The 20,135-nt window shown below is 44.3% G+C and overlaps 1 protein-coding gene across 2 annotated transcripts in view; it reads left to right on the top strand.

Annotated features, from left to right (window-relative positions):
- Positions 1-19,803, top strand: part of LOC109423013 (dopamine receptor 2) — a 521,850-nt gene extending 502,047 nt beyond the window's left edge. Inside the window, exons 5-6 of one of the 2 annotated variants that reach the window (XM_062845444.1) lie at positions 8,306-8,341; positions 8,426-19,803. In XM_062845444.1, the coding sequence (XP_062701428.1) occupies positions 8,306-8,341; positions 8,426-9,037 (648 nt within the window). In that variant the 3' untranslated portion in view covers positions 9,038-19,803. Of the gene's footprint in view, positions 1-8,305 lie in introns of both variants that reach the window. The other variant, XM_062845443.1, reaches the window with a different exon arrangement.
- Positions 19,804-20,135: the final 332 nt, after the last annotated feature.

Below are 20,135 nucleotides of genomic sequence, written 5' to 3'. Positions count from 1 at the left end.
ACCAGAAAGTATCAACCGATCCTCCAATACCCGGGATAGGATGCAGCAGGAACGGGCGGCAGCCACCCTGGGACAATGCGCCGAACAGACCACTCCGCCAGCTGAACGAAAGAGCCAGCACAATTTTCCGAATGACGTGGCAAATGGTTCTGGTTCGGTTGAGTGAAACTTATTCAATTACGTTGCCCATGTTGCTGCCACTGGCTGCTGCTTTCTACCGTGTCAACCCTTGCCGCCAACCGGACCAGCCCAGCAGCGTTCCAGCCAGCCAGCGGCGACGGCAAAGGACCTTGGTGGTCAGAGTGCTCGAAGTTTTGGTTTGGTCCAGAATGAGAGTCACATTACTGTCACGATGATGCCCCGTCCATATATGCGGCTCTATATGGGGGTGAGAGGCACTACCCAATAGCGACGAAGGAGCGCTTTATCCTATAGCGAATCTAGTGATCCGCATAGCCAGGAGATAATAAAACGGGTGCCAGCACATTATTGCGGATATGAATTCGGATTTTATTACCTCTATCCAGTGAACGGAACATGTGTTATTAGTCGGGCGTTTGATTAGGGAGTGGATTGCGAAAAGGGTGGGATGAAATTAGAATTTCTTGTGATGGTGAATAAAACAAACTAAGGAAACAGTAGAAGATTGTACATAAAGATAATCTGTTTTGAATTGACTACATAAAGAATGACTAGACGGGCACGTCGAAGGAAACATTACATTGCTTTCGATAAGGTTGTTTTTAATGATTTATTGTGACTTAATTTAAATTTTCATTTAATCCCAACTGAAAGATTTCTGTCGCAAACCATGCTGCTCCTAAACATTTGAGCCGGTCTAGAAAAGATTAAAAAATCGCAGCAACGTACCGGTGCAGACAGTTGGTCAACTTTTCCGACCCATTTTGATGAGCTAAGCTGCGATACCACCGTTACCAACTGCCTCACCTTGAAAATTGATTTATACCCGTAGAAAACCCCAAATAATGGTGGTAGTTGCGAGATTAACTCACTACGCAAGAAGTGGGTTGGTTTAGTGTTCTCTAAGGAGAGCGGAGGCAGTAGTAAGTAGCTGCGTACGAAGAGTCAGCGTAGGAAACCCCATTTCCTCCCCAGCTGACTTGTTGAGAGAGGTCATGAACGGAACGTTGTTGATGAGGGTCATCAACAAGAATAGTGATGGACTCTCTGTAATGGAGGTAGCTGTGCATCAGTTTGACTCCTTCATTGACTTAGCGTCCTCCATGTTTAGTATCAGTGAGGACCTCAAGCAGGCCTTGATGAGATTTTGGAAGACAACGATGGCGGCCCAGCAGGACCATGATAAATTCATGACAGCGACAAAACCCGTGAAGTTTAAGGTATCAAAGTCTACCCAGACGGAGGCCTTCGCATTCGCGGGTTGTTCGAGTAGGCCGGACACGATAGATTATGACAAGCTATCTGAAAAGTGTGTAAGGCATCCGTCACCTTCAGGAGAGGAGCTACCAGGCGGTGTTCGCAAAGCTTGGAGCTTGTCAACCACAAAAGTCGGTAGGTAATAATGCTGGTTAGTCGGACCCCAGCTGGGAAGGGAAGACCGGCCAGTCCCGGATCGGAGGGAACAGGGGGTGGAACCATCGATAGGTCATCAGCCACAACATGTAAGGAAGGGCAGACAGACCCTAGTGGATATAAAGAAGAACAAGAAATAGGAGCATAAGGACAGCAGGCCAAGAAATGGTGCCCTCCTACCTACCTACCTACTAGGTGTCAAGCGCGAAAAGGGTGATTCGCTCGTCATCAAGATGGAAGAGTTCAAGTACTCGGAAGTCCTGAAGGAGATGAGAAGCAACGCCAAGCTCCTGGATATATTTTTTTTTATAAAATTAGAAAATCTGATGATCAGATACCCAAGAGGTTTAGGTTTGGTCAGGGGCAGCAGGGACGGGAATCCAAGGGCTTGACGAACCCCCCTTCTGCGAGTCAGGTGGGTGCCTAGGATTCTTTCCTAAGCGAACCATATCCACAGACTTAGCACCTTTGGCACCGGGAGGTGACCGAGTACAAGGGCATACGGATTGCTCAAGCGGGCTGGTACAGAGCGAGCTGGTAGCGACGACTTCCTATCCGCTCGGGTGACACTGATTTGAAACGGCAGATGAGCTAAAGTTGGCGCTGGCCTTAAAATACGTCCCTGACCTGTACCAAGCTGAGACAACTAACTGGGTGGAAATAGGTTCTGATGAACACTCCTGAGTCCTGATTAACGCTGATCCGGCTCTGAGCTCTGCCCCCTAAGGGCCTGGGCCAACCTGGTGGCCTCCCTGCTTGCATAGATAACCACCAGGATCATTGGCGACTACTTCATTTGCAGTGAGGGACGGCTCTAAGGGGAACCCAACAGAAATGGCGACTACTAAATCCATGAACAACAATAATGTGATCGAGAGTGGAGAGGCAGAGGGTACGTCGTTGAACCCGTTCCCGCGAGGAGGACTGGCGAGTTCGCCACTACGAGGAACTACCCACTAGCGAGCAGGCGGCAGGAGGTTCAATGGAAGGAGCACCGGCCGAGGAAGCGCAGATGACTGGCGCAGATCTCACGCGGGCGCTGAACCGCGACAGGAGCAGTCTACCAAAGATGTTGGTTATTGCTGAACAGCTGGACGAGCTGATCGACTACACGAGCGAACGGACTACCGTCAACAAGGACCTGGAACCAGGCCTGCTGAAACTTCGCAAAGCGCTGGCTCTGGCCAAGAAGGAGTATGATCTCCTGGTCGAAGAGTGCAGTGCGGCTGATGCGAGCAGGGAGAAGTGGCCTACCAAAACACACAGCTTCCTCTTTGCTGGCAACGCGACGATACAGGACGGAACCATGCAGCTCACCGCAGCCGTAGCGGAGAGGCCAAACCAGCCGGGGAGACGCGGCCTAAGAAGCGTCCGGCAGAGGCGGGCTAAAACCTAAAGAAGAAGAAAAGGACGACCAACGCGAGTAACCAGGTTGCCAAGCCGGTTACGAAACGCGTAAAGGGCAAGGAAACCAGGCCCTCAGAGGCCATCCCAAAGAGGAACGGTGCCCAACCAGACCAAGGAAAGACGAACACTTGGATTACGGTTGGTAAGAAGAAGAAATTAAGAAAAGTGAAACCAGCCCACAAGCGTGAATGGAGCGACGCGCTGGTCTTCAAATCTGAGGCGGATACATACGCCCCGAGGTGCTGAGGACCATGTGGGATGAAAATCGTCTCTCATCGCTGGGCACGGATGGCAAAAGCATTTGGTGTACCAGGACGGGAGATATGATGCTAGGGCTGAAGAAAGAGGCGACTAAGAAAGACTTCTCCTACAAGGCTCTAGCACAGGAAGTACTCAGGCTTATTCTGCGCGGCGTGTGAGGTGAGACGAGTCGAATGAAGTGACAAATGTCGCCTCGCCCCATTTGATTTACATTAGTCGTCTCACGTCACGTGAGACGAAATCGTCCGTCTCACCTCACACGCCGCGCAGAATAAGCCTGACTGGGCGAAAAAGTGCTGGTGAAAGCCCTAACGGCGGAGGCGATTCTCCAATGTAAAAACCTGGACGAGATCACCGACGCAGTGGAGCTCTCAGCCGCACTTAAGCAGCAGTGCGAGGTAGGTGCACCAAGTGCATCGATCCACCTGCGAAAGGGTCCGGCAGGCACGCAGATCACCACGATCAAGCTCTCCTTAGGGGAAATGAACAAGGCGATTGCAGTGGGCGTGTGAAAGCCCCGACAGGAGCAAACTCTGCATAAAGTGCGGAGTGGAAGGCCACATCACCAGTCTGATGTCTGATTTGCACGGCGAACAAGGATCACACGACGGGTGGGTTTAAATGTCCAGGCACGCGAGGAGGTCGAACCAACCGACGATAATGCAGATTACACAGCTAAACCTGAACGATTGTGAAGCCGCGCAACAGTTGCTGTGGTAGTTAGTTTCGGAGTCAAGTACAGACATCATCCTATTATCGGACCCATACCGCATTCCTCCCGATAACGGGAACTGGGTAGCGGATAAGGCCAAGCTTGCGACGATCCGAACAACTGGTCGTTTTCCGGTCCAGGAAATAATCACCAAGTCGGAACCCTAAGTCGTGCATGTGACGCCGCAATGCCAAGGCGATCTCTACCCAGGAATAGACGCATACCGGTCTACTGGTAGTGTCCAGGAATCCCAGAACTCCGCGCTTCCTGCCTAAGTGCTAGAAGGATGATGCACAGAGCTTGCACCGATGAGGGGAGAATGGAGCGAAGTAAGGCCTACAGGGCGGTTGAACTGGCACTGAACAAAGAGATTAAGGCACGTAAGCGGGCGTGCTTCGAAAATCTCTGCCAAGCAGCCAACACGACCCCTTGGGGTGATGCCTACAGAGTCAGCATCCCCATGAAGAAGCACCAGAGAATCGTGAAACGCTGTTCCCGCGCTACGATACAAAACCATAAGCCCCCGACCACTATGGCCAAACCGGCCATTGCGAGGTCGCCCTTGTGGCGAATAACGAACTCGTTATAATTGTAACCGTTCAGTTACAAAATCCCCAGATTTATTTTAATTTTGTGCATTTTGTCAAGGAAACTGTAGTGTTTGTTTGATTAGTGTTTGGTCTTAATAATAGGTTTAGTTAGTTAAATGGAAAAAAAATGTAATTTTGTATTAGTTTGTTCAAATGTTGAAATCTGAATGTTAATTGTATTTTAAATCAACTGTGGTCAAAATGGGCGGCGGGCGAAAACTTGAGGTGTGAGTACAAATGTAGGCAACCTGGTAGCATAATGGGTGGTTGTTTGCTACCAAGGATATGCAACATGGAGTAAGGACGAAGGAACATATGGAAAGGATGGAATGGAGGGCATTTTAAGGCTTGAGCCGATCGCCATGATCACTTTGCAAACGGCGTTCGTGTGTGATAGAAGTGAGTTTCTTTTAGAAGTGGCTTTGAATAGTTTTTCGTTCTGTGAATCTGCATAATTGGAAAAAGCAGCCTACGTTCATTCAGGTATGCCCTAATTACTGGCCTTGGTAACACTAGTTCCTAATTCCTGGTTACCTTACCTATCAGGACCTTTTTTGACTTACCTTTTGGTACCGTCACTGAAGCGCCACCTCACTATCCACACGATTCGGCCTAGATCGGTTTACCGATCTACGCCTAAACGTAAAAGACCTGACTCTCGGGTCACAGCAACCGACCGATAGAGAGTTCCTCGGGCTTACAGCCCTAAACGTTAAGGAAGACCCTTCTCGGCGTGGCCAATACGGTCTCGTCCGTGGTCCGTCGATCTTGCCAACGAAGGAAGACGCCGTAACCAAGCCCAGGTCACGAAAGTGGTCCTACAGCAGTGGAACGCCATCCCACTTGCCAATCAGACCGCCAGACCAGCCATTCCAGTCGGCACGTAACAAAAGGGACCGACACCGCCAGCCGCCATTGCCGTTAGCAGCCATCAGCGAGCGCTCGCCAGCACATCACCGGTACGTACCCAACGATCCTGATCTACCACAAACCGCCATAGCAAAATAAACATTATAGACCACACAGTAGCTTTTTAATAAATTTGCCTTTTTCTACCCAAACACATACACTCTTCCATAGCCAAAGAAAGACCATAGTTTCCGCACACCTTGATCCGCGTACCACTCCAAATTACCCAGTAGCATGCCGGCCCTGAGACCCAGCTCGAGGGGTCTCATGCTACTGAGCTAGTTGATCCGGGAGTCTTGGTTCAGCCACTGGGCCTATTGAGCAATTGGTAAGCCTCAGTCAGTCTCATAATAGCGAAGTCGTTTATGCTGAACAAGGCTCCGGGTCCGGACGGTATCCCGACAGTAGCCATCAAGACGGCCAGCGAGGCTAGCCCTGACATGTTTAGAATGGCTATGCAGATGTGCCTAGACATAGGTGAATTTCCGTAGAGGTGGAACAGGCAAAGATTGGTTCTACTAGCCAAACCTAGCGACCCGTCGGCATACAGACCTATCTACCTTCTGGACATCGCCGCAAAACTGTTGGAACGCCAGTTTCGTTTTCCGTGAAATTCAGTTGATAATGACTTCGCAAAATTAACTTTTCGTATATTAGTTGCTCAATAGTGCTGGGACAAATTGAAACATTCCACTCAAATTTCATTTATAACGCCGGATCGTGAAAATAGTGCGAAACAAACATTCAGTTCTAGTGTTAAAGTTTAACGATTTAACAGTTAAACGATTGCAAATTGCTTTTGCTGCTACCTTTTGGCGCTATGAGTCGTTTTGTTTGTGGTAGATGTACATTGCCCATCGGGGGCATGGAAAGACATATCCGATGTGATGGATGCCGCAAAACTGAATACCACTTAAGCTGCACGAAGTTAAACGTGTACGACCTACACCGCTGTACAGACAATGATAATCTTCTGTGGATGTGTGACCATTGCTTGTATTCTTTTCGCAAGCAATTTTCGGCCCCGAAGTGTGATGAAACTAACATACCAAGCGATGATGTCAGAAGGAATGAGAAGGATGATGAGATCGACAATCAAGAAGTTATGGAATCTTCGATGCGCTCTCTACAGCTAGAAGTTGCAGAAATTGAGCAGTCTCTGTCTGATTTAAAACATTCAATAAACAGCAGCCAAATGTATGATATTATGCAACATTCGTCAACTCCACAAGAAGCCGGTGGTTCGAGAAGAACGGTTTCATTGAACCAAAACGATATGTCACCGTTGCTTAAGGGTGCCAGCATTCAACCCACATCCGTTAAAGATAAACGAAAATTTTGGATTTTCTTTACTAGAGTGGCCAAACATGTGTCCGTTGATGCAATGAAAGAAATGGTGTCAAATTCTTTGCATTTGAATGAGCCGCCTGATGTTGTGAAAATCATGCCACGCTAGAGTACCTACGATGAACTTCGCTATGTCTCGTTTAAAGTCGGTGTTGACTGCAGCATCAAGGAAATGGCCATCTGGATTATTGTTCCGTGAATTTATTCGTCGCGAGTCCTACTACTGGGAGCCCTAATCTATGTAATCCGTAGTTGCTCTGTACTATGCGTATTATTGGGCAGTGTATTGTTATTGTGATTTAAGTTTAGTATACATTCAAAAGGGTCTTTGTAATCCGGAGTTCTTCTGTACTATGTGTATTAATGAGCAGTGTATTTTTATTGTAATTTAAGTTTAGTATACATTCAATGAGACACTATATTGTCAGTTGAATTAATTAAATAAATAAATAAACGGTCTATACCGAGAACCCGATGTCTCTGGCCTCTCGGATAACCAGTTCGGCTTCTGGAAGAATCGATCAACGGTGTATGCTGTTAGGGCTGTAACCAAAACGGCCGAAATAGCGCTCCAAAAAAAGCGAACAGGAATCCGCTATTGTGAGGTCGTCAGGTTGGACGTAAAGAATGCGTTCAACAGAGACCGTCATCGAGTGCGGCATACACCACTTAGGAGTCCCGGTTAGCCTTCTTCCAGAATAGGGTGCTGATCTATGACACCGAGGAAGGCAAGAAGAGCTACAAGATCACCGTGGGGAACCTCAGGGCAAGGTCTATGGAAGATATAGGTTGCCTGACTCTCGGTTTCGGCCCAGCGGCCATCTTGGGTTTCCGATGAAGTACGATTGTAGGTGTGGGAGATTTTCAGGTTGCTTGGGAGCAATTCCTACCAAAGGGTCTTTTCCCGGTGAAGTAGTTTTTTGGGTATGAGAGGTTTTCAGGCAGTGTGGGAGCAATTCGTACTAAAGGGGCTTTTGCCAGTGAAGTGATCCTGCTTCCCTTCCTCCTTCCACAAAGAAGCTGCTTCACCGGGAAATCCTGCTCCACCGGGGAATCCTACGCCAGCCCCTACGCCCGCTGCCTCCCTTCCTCATCCTGCTCCTCCATCGGGAAGCTCCTCCACCGGGATCTGCAGAGTTCGTTTCAATGATCAAATGGTATCGTGTGTAAAAACAGTTCTACGAAAGGAAGGTGCACCCACAGGTACTTAAATGTAATTAACTTAAACTGATTCTACCTAAAAGGAGGCTCGAGTGTATAAATAAAGGCGCAAATAATGGAAGTAACTGTGTGTAATCTTGCAATAACAAACTACGTATTTATATGATGCAAATAACTTTAAACCTTTAAACTATCAATATTTCCTCAACCAGGTTTGATGAAAGAACAACAAAGAGAACAACAAATTGCTGAAATGTGTATCCCCTCATTGACCAAAAATGATCCATGCAGCTTACAATGAATCCCATGTAACGCCATAATTCTAAAAGCCAGTCTTTTCTCCTCTCTCTCTCTTTCGTTCCAGTGCCACATGGCTGCCATTGTTGCGGCTTCATCATCTGTAAGTAATCCCCGCCTAAACAGCTCCATCACAACGAAGCGCAAACCGTCTAACAACTGGTTTATTTTCACTTCTCTATTACAGAACAGTAGTTTATTCGATAGTACTCACCATCGTCGGAACACCCGCCAATCATTCGGCCAGCACAGCCATCACAGTCATCACCATCATCATTACCATCACCATCATTACTGCAACAGTCACTACTACCGCCACCGATCCGGGCGGACCATCAACCGGGGCGGAGGATGCGGCGGGACGCCGGCCCTAGGGCGCGACGAAGGACTTCATCAGGAATGTTGCGGCATCGGCGGCGCTGCCAGTTGCAACAACCAAAACAATAACACTAACGGTAGTAATACAATCAACAATGGTCATAACAGCCGGGGCGCCCTGGGCGGTGGCGGCGGCGGCGGAGGTGGCAGTGGAAAGCGTTGTACATTTGCGGCGACCACGATCACAATTCCCAACAGCAGCATCGGCATTGGCGTAGGCGGTGGCGATGCCAGCGGCAGCAGCAGTCGGTTCAGTAGCAGTCGCAAAACCGCCACGAGATCGCATCCTCCCACCTCGGTCCTCGTGAGTCACGGTGCTGGAACGCACCGAGAATCGATGCAATTTGATGACAATCCACACATTACTGTGCACAGCCAAAGCTCCAACAGCAGTACCTCGACGCTGAGGGTTCTCGAGTGAATTGGCGAGTAGTTTGTATGTAGGATAAGCCGAGGGAAGGGGGCGTTGTGAAAATATTTTTACTGGGAGTGATTGATCGAGAAGTAAAGAGAGTTTTTGAAAAATTGATGCACCAATGGGAGCAAGAGAGTGATTCGTTCTTGGAATTACTATGAGCGTAAGAGATAGCTCTCAAATGTTGCCAATTATAGTTGATTTGATTACTTGATAGATAATTGAAATCCATCTCGACAAATTTATGTTGATAATTCCTTGACTACCTAAATCCTGAACGCACTTCAATCTAAAGCTAAACACAAATTCTGCAAAACTGAAACTAACATCTGAAAGTAGGCAAATTTCTGAAAATGTATAAAACGATAGTAATACATTTTCGGTTGTATAATGACACTTCAATATTCACTAAATATCATTTTGTCAATACAGGTATTCGAATCGAACCCCTATATAATCGTTTTCATTATAAATGGATGAATTCTGTAAAATCAGATATATCTGTGGTAAAATGTTTACATTTATGATTATGAATTGTATTTTTGATGTTGGCGATTTCGGCACTGAAGCTACAATCGGTACAAAGTAAACAAAGCGTATACCTTAGATGGATTAGGACTACCTCTGTTGTCTATGAACTTCGTGCAATACTCGGACCAATTAAAATATTTGAAGAAACTGCCGGTTCAAAGCCTTCAGTCTGCTACACCAGGAACACTTATTGGAATTGCCAATGCGCTTCTCCTCTCAATACTAAAACTACGAAGAGTGTATGGTGGCTCCGGAGAGGAACATCAGCTGCAACTGCACACGGACATCTACGGATGATCTCCACTATTGCGTTCGAGGGTTCTTCTCATTGGAAGGACTTGATATAGCGCCGGCATCGAACCAAATAGGTTTAGAAGAGCACCGAGCCAGAAGCATTTTGCAAGAAGCCACTACTCGGAGATATGGGCCGTTTCTTCAACTACAGCATCATCAACGTGCACTACCCGGATTAGTCATTAATGTGTCGAAGACAAAGTACATGATGGCGATGTGCTTTAGGGATGATTTAACCGACAGCTACCCCTAATCTCTATCGACGGTGATGATATCGTGGCGGTTGAGGAATTCGTGTACTTGGGTTTCTGGTGACCGCCGACAACGACATCAGCGGAGAAATTCAGAGACGCATTGTGACAGGAAATCGAGCTAACCGGAACGCGGGACAAAACGTTCCGGGCTCAAATAGATACCACACTACCTTTGAACGCTAAAGCTACCGACACTATCATCGCCGTCATCATCATCACCATCCAGTTAGGAGCAAGTGTTTAAGGTTGAAGGATTCGTCATTGACATAATGATCATAATTGAAAATTCGAAAGCAGTTTTCTCGCTCAAAACTTAAATGTTTGCATTGAAAATGTATTCACTGCATTCTATTCTCCACCCGCAATACAGTGAATATTTTTTTTTATCTGTATTAACGAGATTTTTAGCCCTAGGCTAGTTCATCTCGGGACCCACGCTTTACTTCCCTTCCGAAGGAAGAGCTCACATTTTGTGAGTTTGTCGGGAGCGGGATTCGATCCCAGGTCCTCGGCGTGATAGTCAAGTGTTCTAACCATCCAACCAGGTCCACTCCACACAGTGAATATTTTTTCATTGCAAAAGTATCAGTTTTGAGCGAAAAAACTGCTTTTGAATTTTCAATGATGACGATCATGTCAATGACGAATCCTTCAACCTTAAATATGTAGTAGCAATTTTCAACTATTTTGAGTGGGTGAAGGGAGTAGGTACATACAGTACAAAAACTGTTGTTGTTCAGAGACGCATTGTGACAGGAAATCGAGCTTACTTTGGACTCTACAGGACTCTGCGATCGAACAAAGTTCGCCGACAGACGAACTTCATTATCTTCAAAACGCTGATTAAAGCGGTAGTCCTCTATTGGCATGAAGCGTGGACTATACGTGCAGAGGACAAGCAGAGGACAAACACGCCCTTGAAGTATTCAAACGGAAGGAGTTGCGTACCATCTACGGCGGAATTCAGATATAAGACGGGACTTAGAGAAGGCGAATGAACCACGAGCTGCATCAGCTGCTGCGAGAACCAACAATCGTCCACGCCACGAAAAACGAGAGGCTACGATGGCCGGGCTACGTCATCAGGATGTTGGATAGCAAACCGATAAAAAATAGTTCTCGAGAGCAATCCGACCGATACAAGAAGACGTGGTGCGCAGTGGGTCGATAAAGTGGAGGACATTTTGCAGACCTTTCGCAGACTGCGGGACTGGAGACGCAGAGCCGTGGACCGAGACGAATGGATACGGCTCCTACGTACAGCTGCGGACACCCAGGCCTTAGGCTGACCGGTAAGGGGAGATCACTACTCGGACGAATCGACTGAAGAAAGGGTACAACCATGAAGTTTCGAAAATTGAGTTTGACACCTTTGATTGAACATCGTGACGAATCTCATCGCATGAATATCAGAGAGAATTTCCAAGGGCATCAGAAGCAACAACTAAAATACATTACATCGATGACTATCTCGACAACGTCGACTCCGTTGAAGAAGTGATGTAACTAGCCAAAGATGTAGCAGTGGTTTATGAAAGGCGGATTTTTCATTCGCAGCTGATCTTCCAACAATATGGAAATCATCTAACAGATTAGAGGAACGCATCCGAGGGTGATGAAACAATTTTCTGTGGCCAAGGAAAGTACATTTCAAAAACTTTTGGGAATGACCTGCATAATCGAAGGACTGCTTCCGGGATGATATGCAACAACTGTTGGACGACAACATCCTTTCTAGCAAATGCCAATTGCTTAGCCTCGTTGTGAGTCTCAACGATCGACTTTCTGCTTTCATCATACAGGGCAAGATCCTTGTTCTACAATCTCTACCGATGGCACCAATGGCAGAATGCCCTACAGAAGATGAGCAAAAATCCTAAGAGTCGCTGGTATCTAGGACCCACATTTCTTTACGAACGAGATGGTGGCTTGATGGAGGAACACGTGGACGCTTCTAACGAAGAGCTAAGACCATCATTTGTCTGCCCTACTGCGTCGTTAATCGAACGATACAATTGAAGCAGTTTTTTTTTTTAATTTGTGTGCCTAGCGTTCGTTCTACGATACGTCGAGAACCTACCTCATGGTGGGCCTCGAAAATTTGGTAGGGAATTGAGTAGACAAGAATTGCATGACGCGGAGAAATGGGTACGGATTCACATACAATCGAGAAGTTTTACCGATTAAGTGGCCGCGATGAAGTACAATAAACAACAAGAAACAAAGAAGAAAGCGCCGGAGAACTCCAGCAAGATACCAAACTACCACCGATTGTCGGTTATCAAGAGTTCATCGGGTTGATGGTAGACGCAAAATTTTTAATTATAATGCCTTGGGAACATCACGTTACAGAGCTCCTTCTAAAGTGTTATGTCGATATCTTTCGTCATGCCAACGACTAGACTTGCTGAGCAAAATCCGCCAAAAGCTCTTTACATTGTGAGGTTACGAACATTAGAGCGATACACATCGAGGTTGCATGAAGTTTAACTGCTGATACCTGTAAAAAGGGCTATTCCCAGTTCGAACAGCCTGTCAAAAGTTCTGTATGTGACGCAGAATCTGTACGAAAGAGTTGGAGCTCTGTACAGAAAACTTTAGACATAAATTGACACAGATGTGTCACCGACTGTCTTCCGACAATTACAAGTGTGGTAGTAACTGCCGATGAATGGATCAAAAATAGACGGATTAGACGTCATGTGGTACACACGTATCTTGAAAAAGACGAAATATTGCGCCAATTGCCTGTTCCCGCACGAAGCAGAATCCTGAGAAGAGCTGTCGCTAATCTGGTGATATTCAATATGCACCAAAGGATGGTGGCTCCACAGAGGATAGCCACGGTGGGGTGAAGTATTATCAGGTTACACTACACCGCCGGCCTCAAGTCATTGAATTAATTGATTCAACAGTATCTGCAAAGACTTGGTATCTGCCTCCTCCAGGCATTTATCCGGTGAATCTTCCAGGCATTCTGCCAGAGGTTGATAAAGATTTTTTTTCAAAATACTTCAAGATGTTTTTTGTAAATCATCTTGAAATTTCTTTCGAAATAGTACTTGAACAATTCTCCAAAAAATCCCTAGAACACTTTTCTTCCGATATAATTAAGAACTGTTCCAGGAATTCCTCGAGTGGTTTCTCTGGACAATTCCGTCAGGGATTTCTTCAAAGACTCTTCCAGGTATATTTTAAGAGATTACCATGGATTAAAGCAGAAGGTTATCTTGAGAAATAATACCAAATAATTCATATTTCTTCCAGAAATTGCTCAAATGGTTTCACTAGGATCCACATCGTCCCGAAAACCTCCCCTCTCCAGATTCTTCTCCAAAAATGTTCCGGAATATCCACAAAGGATTCCCAGGAATAACTTCACGGATTTCTTCAGGAATCCCCCTACAAATTTTCCAAACATTATCCAAGAGCTCCTCCAGAGATTCCTGTTAGAATGCCTTCAGACACATAAACTCCTTCAGGATTTTCTAATGAATTTTCAAGTCTTTCTTCGGCGTTTTTTTTTTTTCAGAAATTTCACTAGGAATTTTTCAAGAGATTTCTTTTAGAGATCTATTATGGGCTGCATCTCCAACAACTTTTCTAGAAATTCCTACATGAATTTATCAAAGAATTGCTTTAAAGATTAGTATAGCAATTCTTCCGTGAATTTTTTCAGAGATTTTTTGAAAGTTTGCTCAAGCACTTCTCTAGGAAATTCTCTAGTGATTTATGTAGGAAATACTGCAGGGATTTCTCTAAAAATTTCTTTTATGGATTCTTGCGGGTATTTCTCAAGGATTTTCTTCCATTCCCTAGACGACCGCCGAATATCTTCCGATGATTTTGAGAATTTGAGAAGGACACAATGGTGTCAAGACGTTCGCCCGATCAATGAAAGAGCGTGGTGGTAACTGCCGATGAATGAATCAGGAATAGATGGATTAAAGGTTGCGTGGTACGCACATATCCTGAAAAAGCCGGAATAGTGCGTCAAGCAGATGTTTCCACATCATTCCGAGTCCTGAGAAGAGCTGCCGCCAAAGTGGGCGACATGGATATTGAACCAGAGGATGGTGGCTCCACAGAGGATGACGCTCTCCGTAACCAAGTGCGGCTTGCGGGAGAGGGTATCATCCTGGGTTGAAAAGCTAAAATAATGACCCAATCAGCGAATGTCATGAAAGGTGGAGACGATTTGGTTGATGTCATTATGCAAAACTGCTATCCACGAAAATTCAATATTTCAGCAAGAAGTGTTATTTGTCAATTACTTCACAATTAACGAATGGTAGTTACACATACCTTAATTGTAGAGTAACAGAAAAACATCTAGTCTTGCTACAACTTTGAACTTTCGAGGATAACTGTTATTATAAGATTCATTTAATTATTGTTGCTATATAAACGTAGATTCAAAACTTTTCATTCGTAGCTTTCGTAACTTTTCATTTGCCGTACGCTACTACTGACGAATTTGGTTTCTTGGTCAGCATTGGTTTAATGGCTTGAACAGTAGCTGTAAAGACTTAAAATTGGTATCTGTCTCCTCCAGGTATTTTTTGGGGAATGTTCTAAGCATTCTGCCAGAGGTTGCTTGAGGGGTTTTTTTTCAGAATTCTTCAAAATGTTTTATTTAATTCGTCTAGAAAATATCTGCCAAAATAGTACATTAAAGTATTAATGTATTTTTCTGCTAAAATTCGCTGAAACATTGATTGATTTATATCTATTTGAGAGACTTTCAGCCCTTGGCTGGTTCGTCTCTTACAGTCGCTGAAACACTTTTTCACCGCTTCCTCTCGAAATTGTTCCAGGAACCCTCGAGAGGTTTCTCCGGATAATTCATTCAGAGATTTCTTCAAGTACTCATTAAGGACCTATTCTAGAGATCTCCAAGGATGTCCAGAATATGCTGGATTAATGCCAAAGGTTATCTCTCAATGCTTCCAGGAATTGCTTAAGGGATTTCTCTCCTGTTATTCGTTCCACTCCTGTTATTCGTTCCGGAGGCCTACCCTCCCAAGATGCTTCTAAGAAATTCTCCAGAAATTCATCCGGTATATCCACAAGGGACTCCCAGCAATTATTCCCTGGATTTTCCCAGGAATTCCACTTCGAATTTTCCCAGGCATAATAAAGAGCACCCAACGGATCCCTGTAAGAATTCCACCAACGATTTTTTTTTCTCGGGATTCTTTCAGGAGTCGTAGCGGTCAAGCTGTCAGTTCGTCAAGAGATTTCTCTTAGAATTCTACTAGAGGCTGCTCTATGAAACCTTTCAAAGATTTCTCCGGTAATTTCTCCCGAGATTTTTTTTTTTGATTTCTTTAGCGATTCCTCAACAAATTCTCTAAAGATTACTGCAGTAATCTTTACATAAACTTGCTTGGCTTGCTTTATGGATTAATCTAACAATTCATCCATATATTACTCCAGAGATTTCTCTGGAATTTTGCCCAGGCACTTCTCTTTCTCGGGATTTCTTTAGGAAGTATAGCAGAGATTTCTCCAAAAATGTTTTTTGTTTATTCCTTTTTTTGAATTTGTCAAGGATTCCATTTTTCCAGCAATTCCTACCAGGATTATTCTTGAAATTTCTCCAGAGATTTTAACAGGAATTCCTGTATAAATTTCTTCAAACATTCCTACAGAAACCCCTCCAACGATTTTTTTTGCAATTCATCCAGCGATTCCCTTTGAAATTCCTACTGGGGTTCCTCAAAGAATTTCAACAGAGATTCCTCCGAAAATTCCAGCAGCAATTCCCTTAGGAGTTTTGTTAAAAAAAAATAACATTCTATTCATTTGTACAGGGATTTCTCTAGGAATTCCTCCATGGATTCCTCTATTAGAAGTCCATTGGGGTCCATTAGGGGTACCTCTACGAATTCTTGTGAGAATTTCCCGAGTATCCAAGTATTCATCCAAGGATTCCTCTAGGAATTTATTAGAGGTTTTATCTGGAAATAAATCCAAAGAGTTATCTAAGAATTACTGCAAGGGTTCCTCTTAAAAGATGCCTCCTGGATTAATTTTGTGAACTTAATCTTAAAAATATTTCTTCACAAAATCCCTCCAAGAATTGTTCCAGATTTTCCTCGAGGCATTCTTGCAAAGATTCCGCAAATTACTCTTTCAAGGATTCCTCAAATGATTCAATCAGGAATTTCTGTGGGGATTCCTCCAGGAATCAATTTAGGGATTTCTCCAGGAATGCCTACACGAATGTTTCAAGGGATTCCTCCAGGAATTCTACAGTGGTTACTTCAAGAGTTCTTCAAGGGATTCCTTCAGAAATATTTCCAGGGATTTCTCCTGGAATCTCTCCAGGGATTCTTCCAGAAATTGCTCCAAGTATAACTGTCAGAATTCCTAAACGATTTCTTTCAGGTTTTTTTTCCAGGATTTCCTCCAGAATTTTAACTATGTTTTGCGGGGGGTTTCTTCGAAAATTCCTGCACGGATTCCTTCAGGGATATTCCTCCTGGAATTTCTTCAGAAATTCCACCAAGAATTCCTCCACGAAGTCCTCCGGGAATTTCTCTATAAATGCATAGATGAATTCCTCTAGAAATTCTTCAAATGATTCCTCCAGAGGTTCCTCCAGGAATTTTTCCATGGTATTTCCCAGGAACTTCTCCATTAAGTCCTCCTAGAATTACTTTAATAACTCATCCATGGATTCCTCCAGGGATTTCTCCTAGAATTTCTCCAGGGATATATCCAGAAATTTCTTCAGGAATTTCTCAAAGAATTCTTCCATGGATTTGTACATGAATTCCTCCTAAAATTCCTCAGGAGATTCATGCAGGAATTCCTGCAGGTATTTCTATTGGAATTTCTGCGGGAATTCCTCCAGGCATATTCCTCCAGGAATTCCTCCTGGGATTTATCCAAAAAAATCCTTAAGGCATTTCTTCGTAAATTCCTCCAGAGGTTTCTCCAGGAATTCTTCCAGAGCATTCTTCCACGGATAGATAAAGGATTTTCTTCGAGAATTCCCCAAACAATTCTTTCAGGAATTCCTCTAGGGATTGCTCCAGGAATTCCTCCAAGTATTCCTGTCAGAATTCCTACACGAATTCTTCCAGGGGTTTTCCCAGAAATGTTTCCATGAATTTAGCTGGGAATTTCTTCGAGAATTCCTGCACGGGTTTCTTCTAGGACATTCTTCCAGGAATCTCTCCAGGAACTCCTCCATGAAATCCACCTGGAACCCCTCTATGAATTCATCGAGGGATTCATCTAGAAATTCCTCCAGGGATTTCTCTAGGAATTTCTCCAAAGATCTCTCCGGAAATTTCTTCAAGAATTCTCCTAGGGATTACTCCAGGGGTTCGTCCAGGATTTTTCCAGGATTTTTACAGAGTTTTCTCCGGGAAGCCCTCCTGGTATTCTTCTAAGAAGTCAACCAGGAATTGCTACAGGAATTCCGCCAGGACACTGTTTGGTGTAAGTAATTTGTATAATCTGTATGTTATATGTTAATAAGTGACTAAATGTGAAATTTGTAGTTTGCCCTGAGGATGAATGAATAATCATTCGAAACGTCGGCTTTTAACCTAACCGGTTGTTTTTAAAGAAACCCGAAGACCGATATAGCGCCAAAAAATCCCATAAATTATCAAGACGGTCGAAAATCAACCAATATTTCTCCAAGAATTTCTCCAGGGATTTATATCGAAATTTCTCCAAGAATTCTTCCAAGCATTTCTGCAGAAATGCCCCCATGAATTTCTCAAGGGATTTTTTCTGGAATTTCTCCTAGAATTCATACAGGATTTCCAAGGAATTTCTCGGGGAATTTCTCCTAGAATTCTTCCAGTCATTTCTTCAGGAATTCCTTCAAAGATTTCTCCAAGAATTCTTCCAGGAGTTTCTCCAAGATTTCTTCCGGGGGATTCCTCCACGAATTCATAAAGGATTTTCTTCAGGAATTCACCAAGAAATTCTTCCAGGAATTCCTCCAGGAATTCCTCTAGAAGTTTGTTCATTCATCCAGGGAGTGCTTTAAAATGTCCAACAGGGGTACCTCCAGGAATTCCTCTGTCAATCTCCAAATCATCAAATTCTTTTCACTATATCCAGCACAATTAGTCAGCCTGTGCACATGTTCGTCATGTATATCAATTTTAATTGTCCATACAATTCCGTTTTACGAAACGAAAAACTTTTCCCTTTGAAAACTTGCCGAAAACTTTTCCCATTTTCTCGTTTGCTATTGTAAAAAATATCAGCCATTAAAATTACCTAAATTTTGTGAATTTTAATAACATACCTACTTACTTCTCGATCACTAAGCAAAAAAAACAAAATTTCACAGCGCCTTCTAAAACAGAATGATACGGGTCCCAAATAAACTGTAGCTACTAAAAAGTAAATTATAGAGACGGTGTAGATTATACTTCCAGGATCGTTTAGAGAAAAACAACCCCTACACATAAGCACAAACACCCACCCACACGATTAGATCAGTTCGCAGTTTATTTTCGCCTCCCACAGTAGCAAGTTCGCACCATTCGAAAGTTACCAAGAGAGAATTTGAGTTCTTGCACAAATAAACCGGCAGCAACTCAGAACCGAACCGCACAAACCAACATAGGGAACCGAACCGACTGCAATAAAACAACTTGAGCTGAATTTACGATACAACAACCCAACCACAGCGCCAGTGCCAGTCAGTGTCGGTGGTGATACACGCCGCCATGTAGCTTCTCCCAAAAAGTAGTAGGTATACCTATTTTATGTACGTTTTTGGCATCATCAAACACTCGCAAACCGGAACGCGGGACAAATCGTTCCGGGCTCGAATAGACACCGCACCACCTTCCGAACGCTAGAGAGCTACCGACACTATCATCGTCACCATCATCAGCACCATCCAGATGGGAGCAAGTGTTTAGATATGCAGTAGCAATTTTCAACTATTTTGAAGGGGATGAAGGGAGTAGGATAGTACACAAACTGTTGTTGCTTAAAAAACTGTTTACAAGCTCTGCTGGCTAGCATTCGAAGGCAACAACTTTCTGACCTTAATTGATGGTAATGCAGTAAAATATTATTATCCTGAACCACTACACAGTGGTCCAGGAAATGAAATTACAAGGAGCAAAACATGTCATCCTTTCTTCCAACGTTACGTCCCAACTGGGACAGATCCTGTTTCTCAATGTATTATATGGGCACTACCACAGCTAGTAACTGAAAGCTTTCTTCACCAATGCCCAGTTTGCGTTTGTATGTCGTGATAATTCTTTAACTGACTTAGTTGGATGAAGCTTTAATAGTAACCTGGCAATCTGAACTTTGCCCAATACGTGTTGCTGAAGTGCTGATTGCACTCTGCACACAAAAGGAAAGATTTTGGCCTGGAAAACGGTGCTGTGTCTACCAAGTGAGTAAGAATAATGTAGCATTAGCTCACGAGAGTGTACACCAGCACCAGCTCGACCTTCGAGAAGGGAGCCTTCAGTGTAACATACGATGCCGTCTGAAATACTTCTCTTTAGATAACCAGATGTCCACCCTTCCCAAGAAGGGAATTCCGCGGAAAATGTCCTATATTGAAAATAATATTCAATTGTAAGATTACTTGGAGTAAGGACCACTTTGCCCCAAATTCACCAATATTGGAAACAACTAGGTGTGTGTTTATCTGCGGTTCGCAGGATTTTCCTCAAGGGCATGTCTATAAACTACGTAGACTCATAGGGTGGACGGGGGGTGAGTCTGACCAAAGTCTACGTTCCATTCAAATTTCGAATATTTGATATGCACAAAAGTCTATAAGGGGGGAGGAGGGGTGGTCTGAGATGACCACGTCTACGTAGTTTATGGACAGCGCCCTAATAAACCAAGTACCGATAGGCGGTAAGCGCAAGAAAGTGCATCTTGTTTAGGACGAATGTCTTGTGGGGCAACGTCAAAGAGAACGTCGGAGTGAAGAAGATGGCCTAATTTTGATTGGATCGTTCTCACTTCACTCTTCTGCAACCATACAAGACATACAAAGGTCAATATTG

This window comes from Aedes albopictus, chromosome 1 (genome assembly GCF_035046485.1).
Source record: "Aedes albopictus strain Foshan chromosome 1, AalbF5, whole genome shotgun sequence".
Taxonomy (NCBI): Eukaryota; Metazoa; Arthropoda; class Insecta; order Diptera; family Culicidae; genus Aedes; species Aedes albopictus.
The sequence above is the reverse complement of the archived record's forward strand: the minus strand, read 5'-3'. Positions and strand labels throughout refer to the sequence as shown.